The sequence below is a fragment of the Musa acuminata genome, chromosome BXJ3-11 (genome assembly GCF_036884655.1).
Source record: "Musa acuminata AAA Group cultivar baxijiao chromosome BXJ3-11, Cavendish_Baxijiao_AAA, whole genome shotgun sequence".
In the NCBI taxonomy this organism is placed as follows: Eukaryota; Viridiplantae; Streptophyta; class Magnoliopsida; order Zingiberales; family Musaceae; genus Musa; species Musa acuminata.
This window is the reverse complement of record NC_088359.1, coordinates 5,195,870-5,216,651: the sequence shown is the minus strand read 5'-3', so window position 1 is coordinate 5,216,651 and position 20,782 is coordinate 5,195,870. Positions and strand designations below refer to the sequence as shown.

Here is a 20,782-nt window from a genome sequence, read left to right as displayed (position 1 = left end):
ATCTTCATATAACGATGAACACATTTTAGGAAATTTAGGATTTTTATTTTATGTTCTTCCATTGTGCATGTGATATCGCCCCTAGATTTCCCTACACAAGTCTCCCGACCCGATCAATGCCCTTTTGACCCATCCTCGTATCTTTCTACTCATCTTACGATGCCCTTAAGTTGGGACTCCATCTTTCCCTCCACCCGGTGATAGTGTCCTACCTCCAATAGTGGGAGACATCGCCTTTTTAAATGGTGCCCAACTAATGTCGCTACTTAATAGTATTCATCAGAGAATGCCGATATGTTGATATTACTCCAACTCACACCCTTTTCGTCGCTTATTTTTTGTTATGCAAGGGGAGAAGTGGCTACTACCTAATCATTTGGGGAGATTTCAAGATTAATGGTGCCTCTTCCAACTACAAAGATTGGAAGGAGTGCTTCTTCCTTATGAGTTCAAGTTGAAGCTAGAGATTCAACATTGTCTAATTGGCATAAGTGCTTCAACTGAGGTACATACTCTCTTCCTCCGAGACAGTTTGGAAGATAGACAAGAACTAGTTAATTGATGGGGTACGATCGAACCTCCCATCGCTTCACTCCACCTCTTTTTTTAGTTCTCAGCCTTGTAATTTGAATATTCTACGAGCATGGATTTACACTTCTTGAAGAGGAAGGTGCCTAGTGCTAGTGATATGTGTCTTACAAGTCAATTATGTGAGTGATGACACATGTGACATAATACACATGCTTTTTTCTTATTATATTATTTGACATTTTATCACTTTATCTTGTACGTTGAATATATTGTGATGTCTATGGATCTATGCAATGGGAATCAGATCGTTATAAGATCATGATAATAAGACCGATTGGCCTTTAAACACAGACCTTAAATAATCCCGATCATAAGTTACTCGAGAGAGACATCGAGATAACCAGATAGACTAGTGTGTTATATACTCATTCATATAATAGAGGCGGTTGGTCTCATAGTTGCTAATGTGGAGACACTATGGATATACTAGATTTGCTAATTAGAGAATGAGTTCACTGATCGATCCGCTCATAGAATACTAGATGGTTGATGATACCTCATTGTCAAATAGCGATTCTATCATTCCAGTGGTGTATTTGGTCTTTAGACTTAAGATACCAAGGATATCCTATATGAGTACTTTACTTTTTTATACTAAATTTATAGACCGGGAAGTTCCAAATATAGCATAATCGATCATCGAAAATGACAGTCAATCTTACGAGGGCTATTGAGTATCAATAGAGGATCATCCACTCTTGGTGTCATAAGAAAAATATTTCATGTGTTATTGCTCAGACAAATCCCTAGTCAGGGTCATTCGGATTGAGAGAGAAAGAGTTCTCTAAGAGAATCCAATTAGAGAAAGACTAGAGTAGAAATCGTATGAGCCTGATAGCATCATGCCCAGTATATAGTTTTTAAGATATTAGATAGATGAGGGACTATATATATACTGTAACAGAGGACAGACAAGTCCAATGGATTGGATTCCCTTGTATTATTTGGGGAATACGACGTAGTGGCCTAGTACGTCCGTAGTCGATGAGTCAAGTGAATTAATATAGAGATAATAATTCACTGAACCAGAAAGAGTTCTGATAAGTATAACTTATGACTAGCTAGATATTGGGCCTAGAAAGACATAGATATGGTAGGTGTTACGACGAGTAGAGGTTCAGATATGTGATATCCGTTGGAGCTCCTATCTTATTAGATATCCAATATGCCACTGGATTATTGAATTCTGTGGATGAAATCCAATAAAAGTCAATAAGAGATTATTGGATAGAGATTCACTAATATAAGAGGTTTGGGTAGTTGGATGAAGATCCAATACCCAATAGGGCATGATTCATTAGGGTTAAGTTGACATGAGATTTATATAAATAGGAGAGAACTAAAGGGTCATAGGCTGACTCTTTTTGGCTGCCACATTTTATTCTTATCTTTCACTCTCCTCCTCAACATGTAGCCCCTATTTGGGGCATGTGGACAGTAAGAAGGGTTGACCTCTTCTTGATTGCGTGGTGCGCGCATCGAGAAGATTTGAGGAGCATCTTCGTAGCCCCTGTCATGTGGATCACTGCTAGAGAGGATGACAGTTGACCTCTTTCTTCCTCTACCATAGATCTAGAGAATTTTATGGATATATGATCTCCTTAGGTAACATAACTTTCTTATACGTGTAGTTTTCGATTTTGCGGGTTTTTGCGCACCAATCTTCGCACAACGATAAAAGATTAATTTTCTGTGAAAATATAAGATTTGTGTTTATATTCTTCCATTATGCATGTAATGTTGCCCCAGATTTCCCTACACCTAGCTCCTCATCGGGCATACCGGAGCTTTGTTCAGCCTAAGCTACTACTACTTGTGAGCCATTGGTAGAGTCAATAGACCCGCCTCGATTTGATCATCATAGCAACGCCAATAAACTAAGGAAGAAATATGAGGCCATTGTGAGGAAAGTCCTATACCCTCAAAGGAAAGACACACTTAAGGAGTTAGCTCGGGAGAGGGAGTTTCCAACCACTATAACGTTAATACCTCCCGGAGGTTGAAGTTCCAGGTCTTTCTTAGGGAAAATGACGAGCATATCATGGTCAATGTTAGACTTGTGCAAGGAAAAGCCTCCGCCCTTCGTAGCTTTACAAATAGCTAATTTACTAGACTTGACCCTCAAATGTAATGTTGTAGTGAAGGTGGAAAGATTTAAAAGAGATGTAGAAGGTGATGGGTGAGGGCACAACTACGGAGTAGTACTATTGCGAGTCTCTATTTTTGGGGATGGGGTGAAGTAAATCCACTACTACCTTTGGAGGTCGAGCGATGTTGGATACTAGTGTATCGAGCGGAAGCGATCATTGACTACAAAGCATTTGTCAAATTCAAGAGGGGTCTAAAGTGGATGAGGGTCACCTCACACTAATTCGAATACCAAATCGCTTTGGCTCGTTTCAAGATTAGGTACTCCAAGCTGGAGCTCAAGGAGGATCCATTCATAGACTACCTCGAGAACTAGAATGTCTCGATACCGACCAAGATGCTCTTTAATGATAGCCTTGACTCACTACCTCATCAATGCTTTATTTTGATAGGTCAAGACTTCATCTTCAATTTAAAAGCCCGACCTAGTTGATGTAATCCTTTTCGAAGTAATGAAATTTTTTTTTCTTAATTCACATCTAGCACTTTAAATATACATCCTACAGCCAACACCCTAGGCTTTAGCAGGCCAACATCCGATGCTAAAGGCATTGTCCTCCCTAGCCTAATCCCGAGAGAGGCATTGAGGATAAAACTTTTTAAAGTTTTCAATGTGCCACGTTTTTAGCAACACCATACCCTATGTTGTCATGAGATAGTATGTTTCATCTCAGATGACTTCGATGACTCAATAAGACCCTTTCCAGTTTGGTGCTAACTTCCATTGGGACATGATCGAGTCACTAACCACAGCTTTTTGAAGCACCAAGTCCCTTAGTCTAACCCCTCGAGAGCGGACTCCTCAGTTGTAGAGTTTGGCCATCACCCTTTTGTATCTTAATGCTTGTAGGTTTCCTTTAACTATAACTTCACTGATCAAGTCAAGCTCGGCTTGAAGTCTCTCTTCGAAGGTTTCTTCGTCAAAGCTCTCAATTCGAGATGTCAGGAAGACTATCTCAGGTGGCCCTTATTGTCCACACATCCCAAACAGGGGTTGCTGGCTGAGGAAGAGAGGGAGGAGAGGAGAATAGGAGGTGGCAACCAAAAGGGGTCTAGCCTATGGCCCTTTAGTTCTCTTCTATTTATAGAGGTCTCATATCAACTTAACACTAATAGATCCTAACCTATTGGGTACTAGATCTCCATCCAACTATCTAAGCCTCTTATATTAGTAGATCTCTACCCAATAATCTTTTATTGACTCTTATTGGATCTTATTCATAGATCCAATAATTTATGGGTTTAATGTATATCCAATAAGATAGGGGCTCCAACGGATATCTCATATCCGAACCTCTACTCGTCATAACATCTACTATATGTGTGTAACTCGTGTCATACCTATCAAAACTCTTTTTTGCTCAATGAATTATTATCTCTATAATAATTTAATCGACTCATCGACTATAGATGTACTAGGCCACTACACCATAATCCCTAGATGATATAGAAGACTCCAATTCATTAGACCTGTCTGTCCTCGATTACCATGTATATATAGTCTCTCATATATCCAATATTCCAGAGAATGTATACCGGGCATGGTGTTGTCAGACCCATACAAAATCTACTCAAGTCTTGCTCTAATCGGATTCTCCTATAGAACTATTCTCTCTCAATCCGAATGACCCTGGCTAGGAATTTGCCTGAGCAAGAACACATAGGATATTCGTCTCATGACACCGAGAGCGGATGATCTTTTATCGACACTCAATAGTCCTCGTAAGGTTGGTTACCACTTTCGATGACTAGTTATGCTAGATCTGAAAATTTTAGGCTTATTAGTCTGGTATCAAATAGTAGAGTACTCATATAGGACATTCTTGGTATCTCAAGTCAATCGATTAGTGAACTCATTTTCTAATGAGATGACGAAATCATTGATTGACAATGAGATACCATCACTCATCAAACATTCCGTAAGCATGAACTCATTTTCTAATGAGCACCCGTACTGTATCTCTAATGTCCCCACACGAGCAACTATGAGACCAACGACCTCCATCATATGGATGAGTATACAATACACTAGTCTATCTAGTTATCTCGATGTCCCTCTCGAGTAATCTATGATCGAGATTATTTAGGGTCTATGTTTAAATGCGAATAAATCTCATTATCGTGATCACATCACGATCTGATTTCCATTACATAGATACATGGACATCACAATATATGTAACGGACAATATAAAGTAAGAAAAATATCAAAATAATAAGCAAAAAGAGTACATATCATGTCACACGTGTCATCACTAACGTGATTGGCTTGCAAGGCACATATGACTAACAGTTTGGGGATGAGCAATCAAGTTGAGCCTTATTTGAATCTTGTAAGATTGATAGAACTCCTTGAACTTTGTATTGTTGAATTGAGTCTCATTATCGGCTATGAGGGCCCTTGGGATTTCAAAGCGGGTAATGATGTTCTTCCACATGAATCCTTCAACTTGCTTCTCGATGATCGATGCTAGTGGCTCAACCTCCACCAACTTTGTAAAATAGTCCACTCCCATAATGAGAAACCTCCGCTAGCCCAAGGTTGTTAGAAAGGGTTCTCGGAGGTATGTGTTCCACTGGGTGAAGGGTCATGTGTAATCAATCGGGCTAAGAGAGACCATCGATTGGTGTTATATTCAAGCAAACTTCTAACACCTATGGCACCTCTGGGCATAAGCGATTGCATCGTTTTGCAACATCGACCAATAGAAACCTTATTGAAATACTTTGAATGCAAAAGTCCACCCACCTATATGCTCCTCACAAACGCCTTCATGCATGTTGACAACTACCCTTTCAGCCTCTTGGGGTGTCAGGCATCTGAGGAATGGTTAGCTGGTGGACTTGCAGTATAGCTGGTTGTTAATTATGTAATATCATACTTAATAATGTTCAACTCCTTGGGCTATCATGGGGTTAGTCAGGAGCATTGTCTCTTTTATAGCATAATATCTCATCCATCTAACTTGGTTCCTCCTCGACGGTGGATATGCTGTGCTTTTCAATGGTTTAGGTCAGCAACGTCTTGACCAATGACCAGCCCTCCCTCAAAACTCGAGTGGAGGATAACTTGGGGAGTGCATCAACCTAGGGATTTTTCATATGAGGGACCATAACACGTTGAGTCAGAAGAAGCTGCGAGCTAACCGTCGCACCTCAATGAGGTACTTTGTTATAGTCGCATCTTGGGTTTTGTAGCTCCCCTCTACCTAGCTTACAACTAGTTGTGAGTCACTGAACATCATTAGGTCTTGAACTTGAAGCTCTTGGGCGAGTCGAAGACCTGAAAGAAGTATTTCATATTTGACCTCCTTGTTAGATATTTTGAATTTGAATCAAGGAGCTTATTTGTACACCTATTTGTTTGGACCCTTTATGGCAAGTCTGATGTTGCCCCTTTCTAATATGGTAGAACCATATATGAATAGAGTCCATGTTGAGAGGGTGTGACTGTTGGCCTTGGCCTCGGGCAAGAGAGTTAGGTATGAGATAAAATCTATCAACACTTGAGCCTTTATGGCAGTTCTCGGCATGTATCGAATATCAAACTCATCCAGCTCTACTAACCACCTCAATAGTCACCCCGAGATAACGAATCAAGAAAGAATATGTATGAGTGGTTAATTGGTGATCACCTGTATGGTGTATGCTTGAAAATAAGGACGGAGCTTCCTTGATGCCACTTCTAATGCAAATGCCAACCTCTAGATAGGCAGGTATCATTCCTTGGGTCCGTTCAAGACATGAGTAACATAACAAATAGGCTTATGTCTATTCAAGACATAGCCGAGATGGAGCTCCAGCTCTTCAAATGTCTCCTAACACTCCTTAATCCATAGGAAGCCATTTATGTTCTTCAATGCTTAGAAGAAGGATAGACACTTATCATTTGATGATTCGACTAAGCACTGTTATTTGCCTTCTTAATTATTATACTTCCTTTACCGACCGAGGTGAGCACATCTTCAATATGACTCGCATCTTCTCAGGGTTTGCATCTATTCCTCTCTGGTGAATAATAAATCCGAGAAATTTTTTCGAGTTGACTCCAAAAGTACACTTGGTAGGATTAAGGTGCATGTTGAACATTTTCAAAACTTGAAATGTCTCAACTAAGTCCGCTAGATATGAGTCAACTGTTCTGCTTTTGATTATCATGTCGTCCATTTACATTTTGACATTCCTTTCGATCTAGCGTTTGAATATTTTATTCTTCATCTTTTGGTATATTGTGCTAGTCATAGGTGTTCTATAAGCCAATCATGTGAGTGATGACACGTGTGACACGCTACGTAGTCTTTTTATTTATTATTATTATTGATATTTTCTTACTTTATGTTACATGTTACATATATTGTGATATCCATAGATTTATACAATGAGAATTGGATCATGATAAGATCACGATAATGAGACCGATTCATATTTAAACACATACCTTAAATAATTCCGGTGATAGGTTACTCGAGAGGGGCATCAAGATGACCGGACAAACTAGTGTGTTATATACATATCCATATAATGGAGATGACTAGTCTCATAGCTGCTCGTGTATGGGCACTAAGGATATAGTGCAGTTGCTTATTAGAGAATGAGTTCATTGATTGAGTCGCTCACAGAATGCTGAATGGTTGATGATACCTCATTGTCAAACAACGATTCTGTGATTCCATTTATATATTTGGTCCTTAGATTTGAGACATCAAGAATGTCCTATATAAGTACTCTACTCTTTGATACTAAACTTATAGGTTTGGAAGTTCTAGATTAAGCACAACATGAATTGAGAGTGGAAACCAACCTTAGAATGACAATTGAGTATCGATAGAGGATCATCCGCTCTCAGTGTCATGAGAGGAATATCCTATATGTTCTTGTTCAAGCAAATCCCTGGCCAAGGTCATTCAAATTGAGAGAGAAAGAGTTCTCCGGGAGAATCTGATTAGAGCAAGACTCGAGTAGATTCCATTTATGTCTGATAGCATCATGCCCGATATATAGTCTTTGAGATATTAGATGGATGAAGAATGATAGATACATGATAACTAAGGATAAATAAGTCCAATAGATTGGATTCCTCTATATCATTTAGGGATTACGACGTAGTGGTCTAGTACGTCCATAGTCAATGAGTTAGTGAATTATTATAAGAGATGATAATTTACTGAGTCAGAAGGAATTCTAGTAAGTATGATTAATGACCAGTTCTATATTGAGTCTAGAGAGTCACACACATATAATAAGTGTTGCGATGAGTAAATGTTCAGATATAAAATATCCGTTGGAGCCCCTATTTTATTAGATATCCAATAAGCCTATGAATTATTGGATCTTATGGATAAAATCCAATAAGAGTCAATGAGAGATTATTGGGTAGAGATCTATTAATCCATGAGTCTTTGGTAGTTGAATAGAGATACAGTATCCAATAGGACATGATCCATTATAGTTAAATTGATAGAGACCTCTATAAATAGGAGGAAACTAAAGGGGCATAGGCTAGACCCCTTTTGACTGCTACCTCCTATTCTTCTCCCTTTCTCTCTCTTCCTTAGTCGACAGCCCCAGTTTGGGGCATGTGGACAACAAGAAGGGATAACCCCTTCTTGATCACGTGGTGCACATAGAGAGGAAGATCATACGACAATTTGAGGAGCATCACCATATCTATCATGTGAATCACAACCAGGGAGGAGGACAGTTGGCCTCTTTCATCCACTTATATAGAGTTGGGATTTTACAGGGATATACAACCTCCCTAGGTAATAAATCTCACTTGATACGTGCGATTTCGATTTTGCATTTTATTTTATGTACCAATCTTTGCACGATGATAATAACATTTTTCTTTGGAAAATCTAGGATTTTATTTTTCTGGTCTTCCACTACACATGTGATACTCTATCTAGGTTGATATCACCCCTGTATTTTTTAATTCAAATGGCATGACTCGATAGTAATATATAGACTTTTTAACCAGTACAACATTAGCAAGTCATTGAGGATACTGTAACTTGGTAATAATCTTTGCTCCTAAAAGCTTGTCTACTTCATGGCTAATCACTTACTAACGATCAAGAGCAAACTTGTGAGGCTTTTGCTTTACTAGTCAAGCCTCAAGAGAGATGTTCAAGTAGTGTTGGGCCATGTCTGGGTTGATTCCCGGCATGTCTCTCGGCAACTATGCAAACACTTAGGTGTTCTTCCTAGGAAAATTGATGAATTATACTAGATTCTCCTCGGGAAATGTTGCTGCCATCTTGACAACTTCATTAGGATGAGCTTTGTTCAAGGATGCCTTGATTAGCGACTCCATCATCTCCAGATGTGGGAGGGAGTTAGCAAAATTTTGAGGGTCCATCGACGGTGTCTCAAGTTGAGCCTTCTTCGGTAAGGAGATCGTTATTATATAGCATTAGCACGACTCCCTCGGGTTGTTTCTCAGCTCTCTGATACTGGTCCTTCTTGGGTATTTCATCACCATGTGATAGGTCGACACCACTGCCCTCAAATTGTTGTGTGGGTTGGCCTATGATCGCATTGTACACTGAGGGGATGTTAACCACCATGAATTAGGTCAATGTTTTGGAGCATAGCTCATTCCCAAATGTGACATGTAAGCTCATAGTCTCGAGAGGGGAGATGGAGTTGTTAGTGAACCCCCTCAACAAAGAAGTCATAGGGGTGAGATTGTTCGCCGAGAGCTCAAGTTTTTAAAAAGTATCAAAATAGAGGATATTGACAGAGCTACTTGTGTCAATTATGACTCTCTTCACTTGGGTGTTAATTATCCTTACAGAGACTATCAAAGCATCATCATAGTTTGGGTCAAGGTACTCTATCTCTTTTTTTTTTTAGATTATTTTTTAATCATCTTCAGTCGTTGGGAGCTTTTTAATATTAGCTCGGGCATAGGCTTTATGACTTAAGGATTTGTCTCCTCCCAAGGTAGGTCCATTAATAATGACATCGATCTACCTCTTCATCGGCCTCCTAGGTCAAGGCGAAGATTCCCAATGCCTCTGGACAAACCTCCCAAGGCGTCCCCAATGAATAAACTCTTTGATTTGATCATTCAAATCGTGACGGTCCTTCATGTCATGACCATAATTGTGGTGGAAGTGATAATACTTGGATTTATCCCTTCTTTCTAGTAGTTTCTTTATCAGTTGAGGGTGTTTCAAGAGTCCCTTTTTTATCTATGAAAAGACTTCAATTCTAGTTATCTTTAAGAGAGTCAACTCAAAACTCAAGCGAGACAACTCATGTCAGTCATTTCTTCTTCGTCATGGTGACTCAAGTTTGGGCCTTACGGTTGTCACTCCTATCTCGGCCTGTTGCACATCTCCTTGTGTTTACTTAAGACTATTGGCTCCGCGATAATGTATTAGTTGGCCCTCTAAAGCACCTGCATGTCTTGGATCTCGTTAGTAAATCGAACGATGAAGTCGAAGAGTATTTCTTCCTTCTCTTGCTTGAGTCTAAGAACCATTATCGTCGATGGCCTGTAACGCACATTTCCAAGGAAGTAGTAACTCATTTGAGAGCTATGCAAAAGAGTCAATCAAGAGTGGCTCCAAGCGAGTGTATTATTCTCGTGTTGGGCCTCTTAACACTATCAGGAAGGCATAACACATTGAGGCTTTTGAGGTGTCATATAGTGACATCTAGGCATAGAAGGCAATAGTATACTCTATTGATTGGTGCTATCGTCAAAGACCTCCAAAGACAGGAGGCAAAAGTTTGTTGGGATTGGCTCCTTCTAGATGTTTTAAGTGAATGGGGACCGGCCCGAAGTGGGATCATCCAAACTTTCCCCTCTACATTGCTAGAACTCTCGCCGCATCTCTTCTAAGCATTGGTTCATTTACCATAACTATATCATCAAGGAGTTAGTTATCCATCGAATCTACTAACTGGGTCTCAGAGTCGGGTAGAGCAAAGCGGTGGTGCAATAGTGTACTGAATTCCATAGTTAGGGAACAACACTCTCTCAGCCAATAGTTTCATGAACCTTGGGTGATCCTAAGATGCTATCACCATGTCGGGCAGGGGGATCTTAATGGGCACCAATGCTACTAGCAATTGAGGTATTAATCGCGGTTGAAATGATGGTATTACTTGTTGAGCTAGCTAAGGTAGGAGTGGGGCGATAGCTTGCATAATGTCTGTTAGCGTCTACACCTATTGGGTGAGATTTAAGAACACCTCGATAAGGACAAATATGTAGCTCAATGTCATCCCTCGGGACGAAAGGCCTAGGTCATTGAACAAATGTTAATACTGCATTGGCGTTTATGTCAAAGTGGACGAATCCACGTGAGGGAAGAATGGTAGTTATCCTCCTTGAGTAAAACTGTTATGGGTCAAAGATAGGGCCTTCTCACTGGAGCATTCGTTGAGAGGATTAATGAGCAGACGTTCCTGAGACATCAGACACTCCTAAAGCCAAAATATTAGGGGAAATCATCATCGACATCTAAGTCAACTTAATATGGTCTAAACCCGAGGTGTAGGAGTGTCCAAGGTGGTGACTGTGATGGCTCCAAGCTAGAAGTGTCGAGCTCCCAAGGCGCCATTTGCATTAAGACTAATGTCGAGAGAAATTTTTTGACTCGGTCTCTCCGATGCTCAAGTTAGTGACCAAGAAAGGTCTCTTAATGAGTGTGAATTTTTTTTGAAAAAAAAACTCATAATATCGAGGATTAGCTTTTATACCTTATCTTGAAGGGGACAATTTATAATCACCTTAATATCCTCCTCTTGACATTTTATCCCCGTGAACAACAGAGGAGAGATAACCCCGAATGGTCTCTTAATGCATATGTCGAATGTTGATTCATCGTTAATATATTCTAAATCAATACTTATGTTAAAATTCTAATTTAATCTGCAGCTTCACATTTCCAAAAATGCTAATAAAAAATAAAGTGAAAATTCATTAAAAGAAGTAGCAAAAAAACCAATCATTTAATTGATTACACCTGTATTTTACTTGAATCCGACTTGACCGGGAGTCTATCCATCTTTAATTTGGCTAAAGATAAACTTCAATTCAATCCAATCATTATCAAAATGTCTTCTGAGCTGACCCAGAAGCATCTTATAAAATCACCAAAAAGTTAACCTCAGAAAAACATATTTATAAAAAATTCCTAAAATTCACGTTCTTTAAAGATTTCTAATTGAGTTTAAAAACCCCTATGCTCCGCACTAATTAGATAAATTAAAAGCTACCTTCACATAATATTACGAATAATATACAAGGAATCTCTTTGTAGAGAGAGTTTTACAGAAAACGCTAATCAATGAATCTCTTGGTCTGCTGGCTACAAAATGTTTGTACATACAGACAGTGCCGTTGTACATCTCATAATTGGATACTCATACAGATTTGACCAAAACAAGAGCCAATGGAGATCCAAAGTTGAAGGTGATGCACACTGAATATAATCTAATGTTCAGTGAAGGGGCAGAAAAAATAGAGGTCACTTTAAATTTGTAGCTGAGAAGGGATTGGTGTTGCATGAAGGACACTCAGACTCCTTTAACTGAGCATCTACTTGCTTGATGCATCTATTGTGCAAACATCCCGTCGACAAAGGGGGCATACCCTGCACAGGAAATGAATCGCATAACATAAACATATATCCTGCCTCTGGTTAGACACGGTCGACTGCTTAACAGTGAGCTTATGAAAACATTATATTTATATATAAATTTATATGCAACCGACTCGACGAATGATTGGTAACAGGATTTTAATTTTGCTCCTTTTTTTTCTTCTGGGTGTTATGTCGATGGCATGTACGGTTCTGAGAAGGGACATTTTATTTCTGTATCTACTCCTTGCCATTTGTTCACTATTGTTATTGCCTGACTGCTGGTGGACACTGGACGACAGATGGATGAATGTTTTTTACTTTTCATTCTACCATTCTAACCTCGATCAGGGACAGCAATCTAGTCTCCTGGAAATTAAAGAGGTAAGGGTTTTCTTACTGTTCTAATTACTCTCCCTTTTGAATTTTTCCTCTTTTAGCTAGCACACTAAACTCCATATTCAAATAATACTATATTGTGAGATCACAGTAATAGAAAGAATGTGTACTAGCAACGTATCTTAAAGAAAATTCCAAATCTGTGCAAACAGGTTATGCTATCAACTTAAACATTGTTCGTCAAAGATAAATTATAAATGAACAAGAGAAAGACACATTAGAAGGATACCTGTGAATTTCTTTCAACCATTTATCTATACATGTTCGATGAAATTCGTGATTGCAAGGCAACATCCGCATGCAATCCCCTTCTTCATACTCCACGAGGCAAATATAACATCTATTAATCAAATAGCAACCAGGAGAATATGTAATAAGCATAATAGCTTAAACTTTAAGAGCAACAATTGTTTGTTATATATTTTTGAAAGAAAAACATAGAGAAAATTTTGTTGTACAATTATTTAGCATTTGATGAGAGGTGCAAACTACCAAGTATTGCTCAAACACAAGTATATATGGAGCTACTAACTAACAATAAAAATTATGAACAGCTTGGACTGCAAACTACTGCTGATTGAAGACAGAGAACACATACAGTATTATTCACAGGCTGATAAACTGAACAAGTATGCCATTGCATCTAAGCTTCTAAAAGCTTCAGGGTCAGCGTGATGACAATATTTAGTAATGCAAATTCAAGTCCTTTAACCAATCACCTATCGATCCAAATAGAGGATACAACTGAGCAATTACAATAAGAAAAAACCTGTAAACTCATAACCTTTTAAACCAGCAGCAGTAGAACATTTTCAGGGATAAAGTAAAAAAGGTGCCTGAGCAAGCAAGGGAGTGACTCTTACTGTGCAACCTCCTCGTTTTGGGTTTTTGATGGCTTGCGATATATTTTTACTGGAAAACACTCTACAACCTCCTTTGGTGCAGGAACTGATCCGATGGACGAAAAAGACGGTCGAGAAGATAGAACTACAGACTGTTGGTGGATTTCATCCAAAACCTAAAAGAGATGCATAACTGAAATTGATGTTGCCCTCAAGAAGGAAAATCAAGAAACCAACAAATGTTTTTTGTCCATGGTTTTATTCACTATTCCACTATACCTCAAACAATGCTTCAGCAAGCATAACTATCCTTGATATGCTCGCCCTTGTGCTTGTGTTATCATCAGGATTGGCAGTTTGATTATTTGTTCTGCATGTGCAGTGACCTGTTCGATGCTGACCAGATAATATACATGATCTATCATGACCTAACAAACTCTCAAATCGGCTACCAAGTCGTTGAAGAGCACGAACCTGCAAAGAAAAGTTGATTCTCTCTGGGATTACTACACAAATATGCACAAGTACAAAGATATAATTAAAATTGTCCCACCTGAGATCTTATTCTTCTTCTCCTTTCGAGGAAAGCTGATCTGTGCTCAAACACATCATGATTACCAACTCTCCGTTGAGTATCTGAGGCATCATCATCGTTGGTATCCATAGTTCGAGCAATTTGATAAGGTACACTACTAGAGGAATCAGGCAACAGTTCACTAGTCCTCCGGGAAGAAGAAGGTGCTCTTCCTGCACCACCAGAGGTTTGTCTTCCACTAGCCTGCTCGCTGGACCACACAGGCCTATCTTCCAGAAAAGCAGGACCAAACAAGCCATCAGAGAATGGAGTCCTTCTTAGAACTCTATTTCGGAGCCTTCCAACACTTAGTGTTCTACTAAATCGTATGCTACCTTCCAAAGGTTCTTCAGGTCCAAACCTTCTATGAGAATGCCTTGTATTTCTGGATTCTACAAAGCTCCTATTAGAATATAGACTAATTGTAGCATCTCTGCCTGCATTAATTCGAGCTGCATCTTGGGAAGAGCTTGGTTCCAGAGATTGTGTATCATTTCTATTCATAGAACTATGAAGATTTACTAAAGCATGTTCTCCTGCATCACTTCTCAGGTCAGAGACAGCAGCAGAGAACAGAGGATGGGACTCGGATGAACCCAAACTGACTGCTCTGTTGAGCCTAAAGTTGATATCATCTGGGACAAAGTTCAAATGAGAACATGACCTAACTGAAGTGTTTGATGATGCATCAGCTACAGCATTTGTTTCAGAATTGCTGCTGGGAACCAAATCAATCTGCTCTATACCCCCATTATCTCCTCCACATTGTTCACCATCAGAAGAATGTGAGCAGGGCAACTTACCATGACAAGCAAGTTCAACTTTGTCACAACCATCATCATTTCCACCGCTTGATTTGCTCGCTACTTCAGCACAAACAGTGTGCTTAGGCCTCCCATTCTCTTCTATCTTCTGCACCCAAAAGTGACAACTTATAGACATGTACAAAGACTCTAGAATAGCATAACATAATTATGACAGAATAATTCAGATACCAAATTGAGTAAAACAATAAAAAAGAAGATGAATAGTATGTTCTACAAGATTTGAGATCAACAAGCAAGGAAAGTCCTGCAGGATCTCACAGGGATTCGCTTTGCAAAGAACTTTTATTATGCGCCAGTTAACACACCACATGATTAGCTTATTACAGAATGCATTGGGCAAAAACCATTGACTAGAAGTATATCTTCAATGGGAGGCAAAAATGGACAATGGTATCTGCACCAGAAAAGCAAGGACCAAATCATAAATGTGCTACCTAACAATCATGGCATAAATAATGGAAATATGGTGCCAAAATCTCTCTTCCACTGCTTCTCTTTCCAAAAAATAAAGAAAAAGGACAAGGGTGAGGAAATCTAGGAAAAAAACATTACAATAGGTTAATCTGGCAAAAATTAGAATTATAATTCTCCATGTCCAAAGCTTTCTGAAAATTTTCCAGCATTGAGTGACAAATGGCAGCACCAAGTATAATGAAGATGCAATGTATCTGCTCCAGAATCTTGTTAAGGGGAAAAAGCCAGAGAGGTATCAACTTCCTGACTACCATAGTTAATTGACGCATTTTGAACAGAAAATATAAGTTGGTAATGCTACAAACTTCCGAAAAATGTACATATTTTTAGAGGAAAAACAATCAAAATATGCCAAGTAAAAGACGCACATTCATGAAGTTAAAAGATCTCCATCATGTCATAATGCCGTAGAAGAATAGAAGAATTTGATTTGTTCAAACACGTAACGATTGCAGGCAGGTCAATATAGAGAGCACGTTTGCCTAGATCATTCCCACCGGAAGCAGAATAGAAGAGCACGTTTTCATAGTGTACAAGAGAAGCAGTGACAGATTCTTGTCAGCCTTGATACACTAATAGAATCAGCAAGTACTTCTCTTGTGATTTCAAGCAAAAGAAAGGAAAATGTAAGTAATTCAAGAGCATTTTTGTTGCAGTGTCTCTTGGAATTGGTTTTCGTAAAGCACAGATCGCCTCAAACTAAGAAAGATAATAAATTAAATAGATAAAAGCGCCCTGATCCGCCAACAAGTAATGCAGATCCGGCGTTTCGCAACACAGATCAAGAGCCATTATCTAAACAGATCTAAGGCAGAGAAAGGAAGAAGCGATCGCCCACCTGAATAGAGGAGAGACCGAAGCAGAAGGAGGAGTTGAAGACCCTAACTCCTGTCGATCTCAGCTTCCGGACGCCACCCGACGAAGACGACGCCGCCGCGTTCTTGCTACTGCCAGATCCCATCAGTTACCTCCTCCTCCCTCAATCCGATGTTACTGCCGCCACTCAGATCCGCCCAATGCGAACCAAATCCCCATCATTCCGACAACCAAACCCCAAAAGAAGAAGAAGAACAGTGAAGAACCGGAGGGGAAGAGGAAGCGAAGGAGAGAAACAGCTCGATCCAGAAGCGAAGCCGAACCCTCCTCTCGCTATTACGATATCTCGCTTTATAATGACAACGACGAGAATATATTTGTTCCGATGTTAAAAGGGTATTGGGGGTGGGCGGATGGATGAGGACCGTCAGATCAGTGAGTGACGGTGAGAGATGCAGCGCGTGGTGTTCCAGTGCAAAGTGTTCTTTTTGTTTCGTTGACGGATTTAGAATTAATGACTGTTGTTTGGTTGCTGGGAGCTGTTACGGCCCTTCCATTTAAAAACATTTAAATGCAGGAATGGATCTCGAAACGCGGAGCGTACAGCACTTTGCGGTGGCGCCAAGTTGGCCACCACGACGCTCTCATTTTGTCACTGTTACACTTACTATTTGTTATTATTATACGCAACCAGAGGCAGAGACTTACAGGGTGGTGGGGATCTGCTGGTGCTTTATGGAACAGCAACAGGGGAACGTGCCAACAGATGACTGCCACGTCGACTAGTTCCCTTGTAGCCGGGGAAGCATTGGCATTTCGGCCATGTCATCGTCCGATGTGCATTCAAACAATTCCTTGGAATGCTTACCAGAATGGCTGGCTCGACACGGGCGCAAAAGCGACCCGGAATGCTCGCAATTTTTTGTTTTTGGTGAACACAGTATTCGCAAAATCTTGTGATGTGCTCTTTATTGCGACAAATTCTCGACTAAAAGAAACTTACTCGCTGAGGTATTAGGGAACTTTGGAGAATGGAGAGTTTCACACGTGTCTCACGCCACATTTAAAAGTTTCAATAGCGATTCTCTTTGAATAAGATAATAATTCTGATTTAATTTAATTTTAAAAATTAATATAATATATACAAAATATTTTAAAAAAATAATTAAATTTATTTTATTAATAAATTAACTAAATTGCTCCGACAACAATTCATGCGCAGATTGTCACATAAACCAATTAGTAAATAAACAGGTAACCAAGAAAGAGCATAAACCTAAAGGCTTAAGCTTATTCGTACAATAGGATTGCTTGAGAAGTAAATTTGAGCTGTGAAAGGGGACCACCTTATTTTCTCCAAAATGGTGGTGCTTATTACAAGCCCTTCTTTTTGGAATGCCAGTTTTCGATACTACTAAACCAATTCCACTGGAAACATAAACCCATGAAGCGCATGAATCCGGCACCAAGCACCTCAGCTAATGCAGTCAAGAATGAGCTCTGTGGGGACAAACCAGCTGTTGCTATAGATAGCATAGTCCCCTCGAAGTTGCAGGGAACAATAAACCTTGAAGATTTGATGCCATCTAAAGCTTTTTTAGCGACATCATCGGCCTTCATACCACCAGAAGACCCTGCTATGATATTGGTGAGATCTGGCCGCCTCCTGTGCTCTGTATTCAGCAAGAGAAGTCATGTAATCATAATAGCTTGTTTTAGGAAAACGTTTGAGATCAAATGCTATGATATTGTCGCAATGCTAACAATGGTTAAATGGGTCAGAGAACATCGAGTCCATTGTCATATGTTAAGACACAACACATGATTTATATAAAGAGAATAATAGCTCAAACTAGTAATTGCAGATGAACTAGCAACAAAGGTAGAAAGAACCATCCCAAACTTTTACTGCTTTTATTTGAATAAATACCACAAGGTTCAGCATAACAATGATAATGATGCTTGTTCTAGTACTTATTCTGCGGATAAAGCCCATTGACATTTCTTCTACCAATCAAACTGGTATAAAGCAGAAACTAAGATACCTTAAGGTGAGCATGCTTTCTTCATTTATATGATATGATGCACAGCAGTTGAAAGGAAGGAGATGAACACTTTTTCAGGTAAGGCTTTTCTGGTCAAACACCCTTTTTTTCAAATTTGTCAAACGTGTTGACTTCACAAATTCATATTGATGAACACTGTGGTCCACAATTGGTAATTCGAACTCTGCTGACATTTCAAATGAACAGTGCAAGAAGATCACAAGGGACTCGTTGCATACCTTCGGCAAAACCTGGAGTCTCTGTATCCGGAGGAAATATCATGGACACATGAATGTCGTCAGCAATGACCTCATGCTGCAGAGCCTCCGCCAAGCCGCGAAGTGCGAATTTGCTAGCGGAGTACGCTGTGTAACCGTAGACACCCACCTACAGCACGGAACGGTAACCAAAAGATCACAAATCTTCGAGTTCCAAGAATGTTAGGGAAGAACGATGATACTGATTAAAAGATTAGACCGTCGAGGGGACCAAATACTTGCAGATCGGTAGATAACAAGTTGGGCGGCCATTAAGAAAAGCATGCTCGAAAAAGTAGTTCAATCATTATAAGGGGTCAAACGTCGAACAATTTAGCGGCGGTACCTGGCCGGCCTGAGAGGACATGATGGCGATGGAAGCAGGGAGTCCCGTGACCTTGGTTCTCTGCTTCATGGTAGGCAGCGCAGCCTTGATGAGGTTGAAGGTACCCATAAGATTGACCTCCACCATGAACCGCACTTCCTCCAAATCCTGTTTCTCGAGCTCTTGCGGCGTGAATACGCCGTGGTTGCACACCAGTACGTCGACGGGCCCGGCCGCCTCCACCGCCTTCGCGACGGCGTCGGCGTCCCGAACGTCGGCACTGAATATGGCAACGTCGAGGCCGGTTGCGAGGCGGATGGCGTCGCGGGCCTCCTGGAGTTGGGCGGCTCTACGAGCAAGGATGGAGACGTGGGCGCCCTCCGCGGCAGCGAGGCGGGCGAGGGCGAGGCCGATGCCGCTGGAACCCCCGGTGATGAAGACATGGCGGCCCTTGATGGGAACGCGCACGGGGCGTGGGCGTACTAGGAAGGCGAGGACGGCGGCGAAGACGACGGGAGCCATCAAGACGGGGAGGAGGAGCAGAGGAGAGGCCATCGAGTGTTGGGAGAACAGAATTGGGACGGCACGAAGAGACGGAGCTTGTTTCTGAGCTCTGTGCACTCCGATCCAACGGTATTCTTGAGACGGAGCAATATGTATATATACAAGTAGGACGAGCGAATGGGAGTGGCTGAGCCGATGGATGAGTCCTGACATCCAAAGATCAACGGTTCTAATACAATCGGGTGGGTCGAGTCGAGCCCACCATAGAAGACCGGTAATCTTCTATTCATAACGTATCCAACACTCACTCTCTGACCATCACAATTAAATGGTAATGCAGTTTGACTAGATCTGACAGGCTCAGGAACTTTGACCACATCAAATTGGAACGGAGAAGAGATGATTGGTGGGGTGGGAGGGAAGGATTCGGTCCTGAACCCGCCTCAAAGGTATGACTTCCAATATGAAAGCCGAACCAAAAAAGTCAAGTCAGTCACATTCTTACTCCCTTTCAAGTCAAAGAGGAACAGAAGTTTGATTGCAATAAGATTGTTAATTTATTTGATATGTTATTCCTAAATTCGATAAATAACAGAATTTAGTTCAGACTATTGAGTCCATGCAACATAAGCAGAATTGATGACAAATAATCGATAAATATAAGAAATATTATCCTGTTAGAGAATACGTCGGAAAGTTGGCACCTTCATGAGTTGCCGAAGCAGAGAATCGAGCGGGCATGCATTAGCAACATTAGCTCGACGATAGCCGCCGCCGCCGCCTGGTCATGCACAAAGAAACAATCAAAGCATTGATCATGATCAACAATCGAAATGAGAGCTCTGCCAGTAAATTAACCTCCGACCAAAACACAACATCAACAATTTTAATGAGAGGGAGAGAGCACTGCGTGCTGTCGAGTTCCAATGACATTGACACAGAGAGAAAAGGTGCAGGGGAGAGGTGAGGAATCCATGTTGGAGAAGAGGAGCACGTGCAGAGATGGAGAGGGGGGGGTTTGGAACGAAGCTTTGCACGTGACCTGCTTCTCCAACAAGGGTCTCCTCACCTAAAGAACAGGATCCATCGAGATCCCATGTTTGCTCCGAAAAGCATCAGCAAACGAGGGTGAGGAAGATGAGGCAGCTCGTCTTCCAACTATATAGCAGCAGCAGTTCACCAATGAGTATGGAGTCTTAGAGTGGGTTTGGCAAAGGGAGAAGCGTATGGAGCAATGGAACGACGAGGGGCCCCCTGCTTCCTATTTCCACACATTGCAAGCCTCTCTGTGCGTTGGGCCAGCGAAGCCAGAGCAGGGAATCCTCCTTCTAGGACAGTTCTGACTGACGTTGTTGGCTCATCTGCTGCCAAATTGTCCA

The 20,782-nt window shown here is 40.7% G+C and overlaps 2 protein-coding genes across 4 annotated transcripts; both read right to left on the bottom strand.

Moving 5' to 3' along the window:
• Window positions 1–11,955: 11,955 nt before the first annotated feature.
• On the bottom strand, window positions 11,956–16,630 carry LOC103970549 (uncharacterized RING finger protein C4G3.12c). 2 transcript variants are annotated; one of them, XM_018820153.2, is made up of 6 exons: window positions 16,295–16,630; window positions 14,135–15,064; window positions 13,861–14,055; window positions 13,603–13,757; window positions 12,969–13,079; window positions 11,956–12,352 (listed from the first exon to the last, which is right to left on the bottom strand). In XM_018820153.2, exons 1-6 carry the CDS (start codon window positions 16,415–16,417, stop codon window positions 12,298–12,300), a joined length of 1,569 nt encoding a protein of 522 aa, XP_018675698.1. In that variant the 5' UTR covers window positions 16,418–16,630; the 3' UTR covers window positions 11,956–12,297. The 2 variants fall into 2 exon arrangements, with proteins under 2 accessions (XP_018675698.1, XP_009382631.1); XM_009384356.3 differs by having other exon boundaries at window positions 14,135–15,067; window positions 16,295–16,629.
• Window positions 16,631–17,468: 838 nt separating this feature from the next.
• Window positions 17,469–20,515, bottom strand: LOC103970548 (3-dehydrosphinganine reductase TSC10A). Of its 2 annotated transcripts, XM_018820226.2 has the most exons (5): window positions 20,262–20,515; window positions 20,108–20,184; window positions 18,921–19,858; window positions 18,557–18,704; window positions 17,469–17,945 (listed from the first exon to the last, which is right to left on the bottom strand). In XM_018820226.2, exons 3-5 carry the CDS (start codon window positions 19,614–19,616, stop codon window positions 17,647–17,649), a joined length of 1,143 nt encoding a protein of 380 aa, XP_018675771.2. In that variant the 5' UTR covers window positions 19,617–19,858; window positions 20,108–20,184; window positions 20,262–20,515; the 3' UTR covers window positions 17,469–17,646. The 2 variants fall into 2 exon arrangements, with proteins under 2 accessions (XP_018675771.2, XP_018675770.2); XM_018820225.2 differs by having other exon boundaries at window positions 18,921–20,184.
• Window positions 20,516–20,782: the final 267 nt, after the last annotated feature.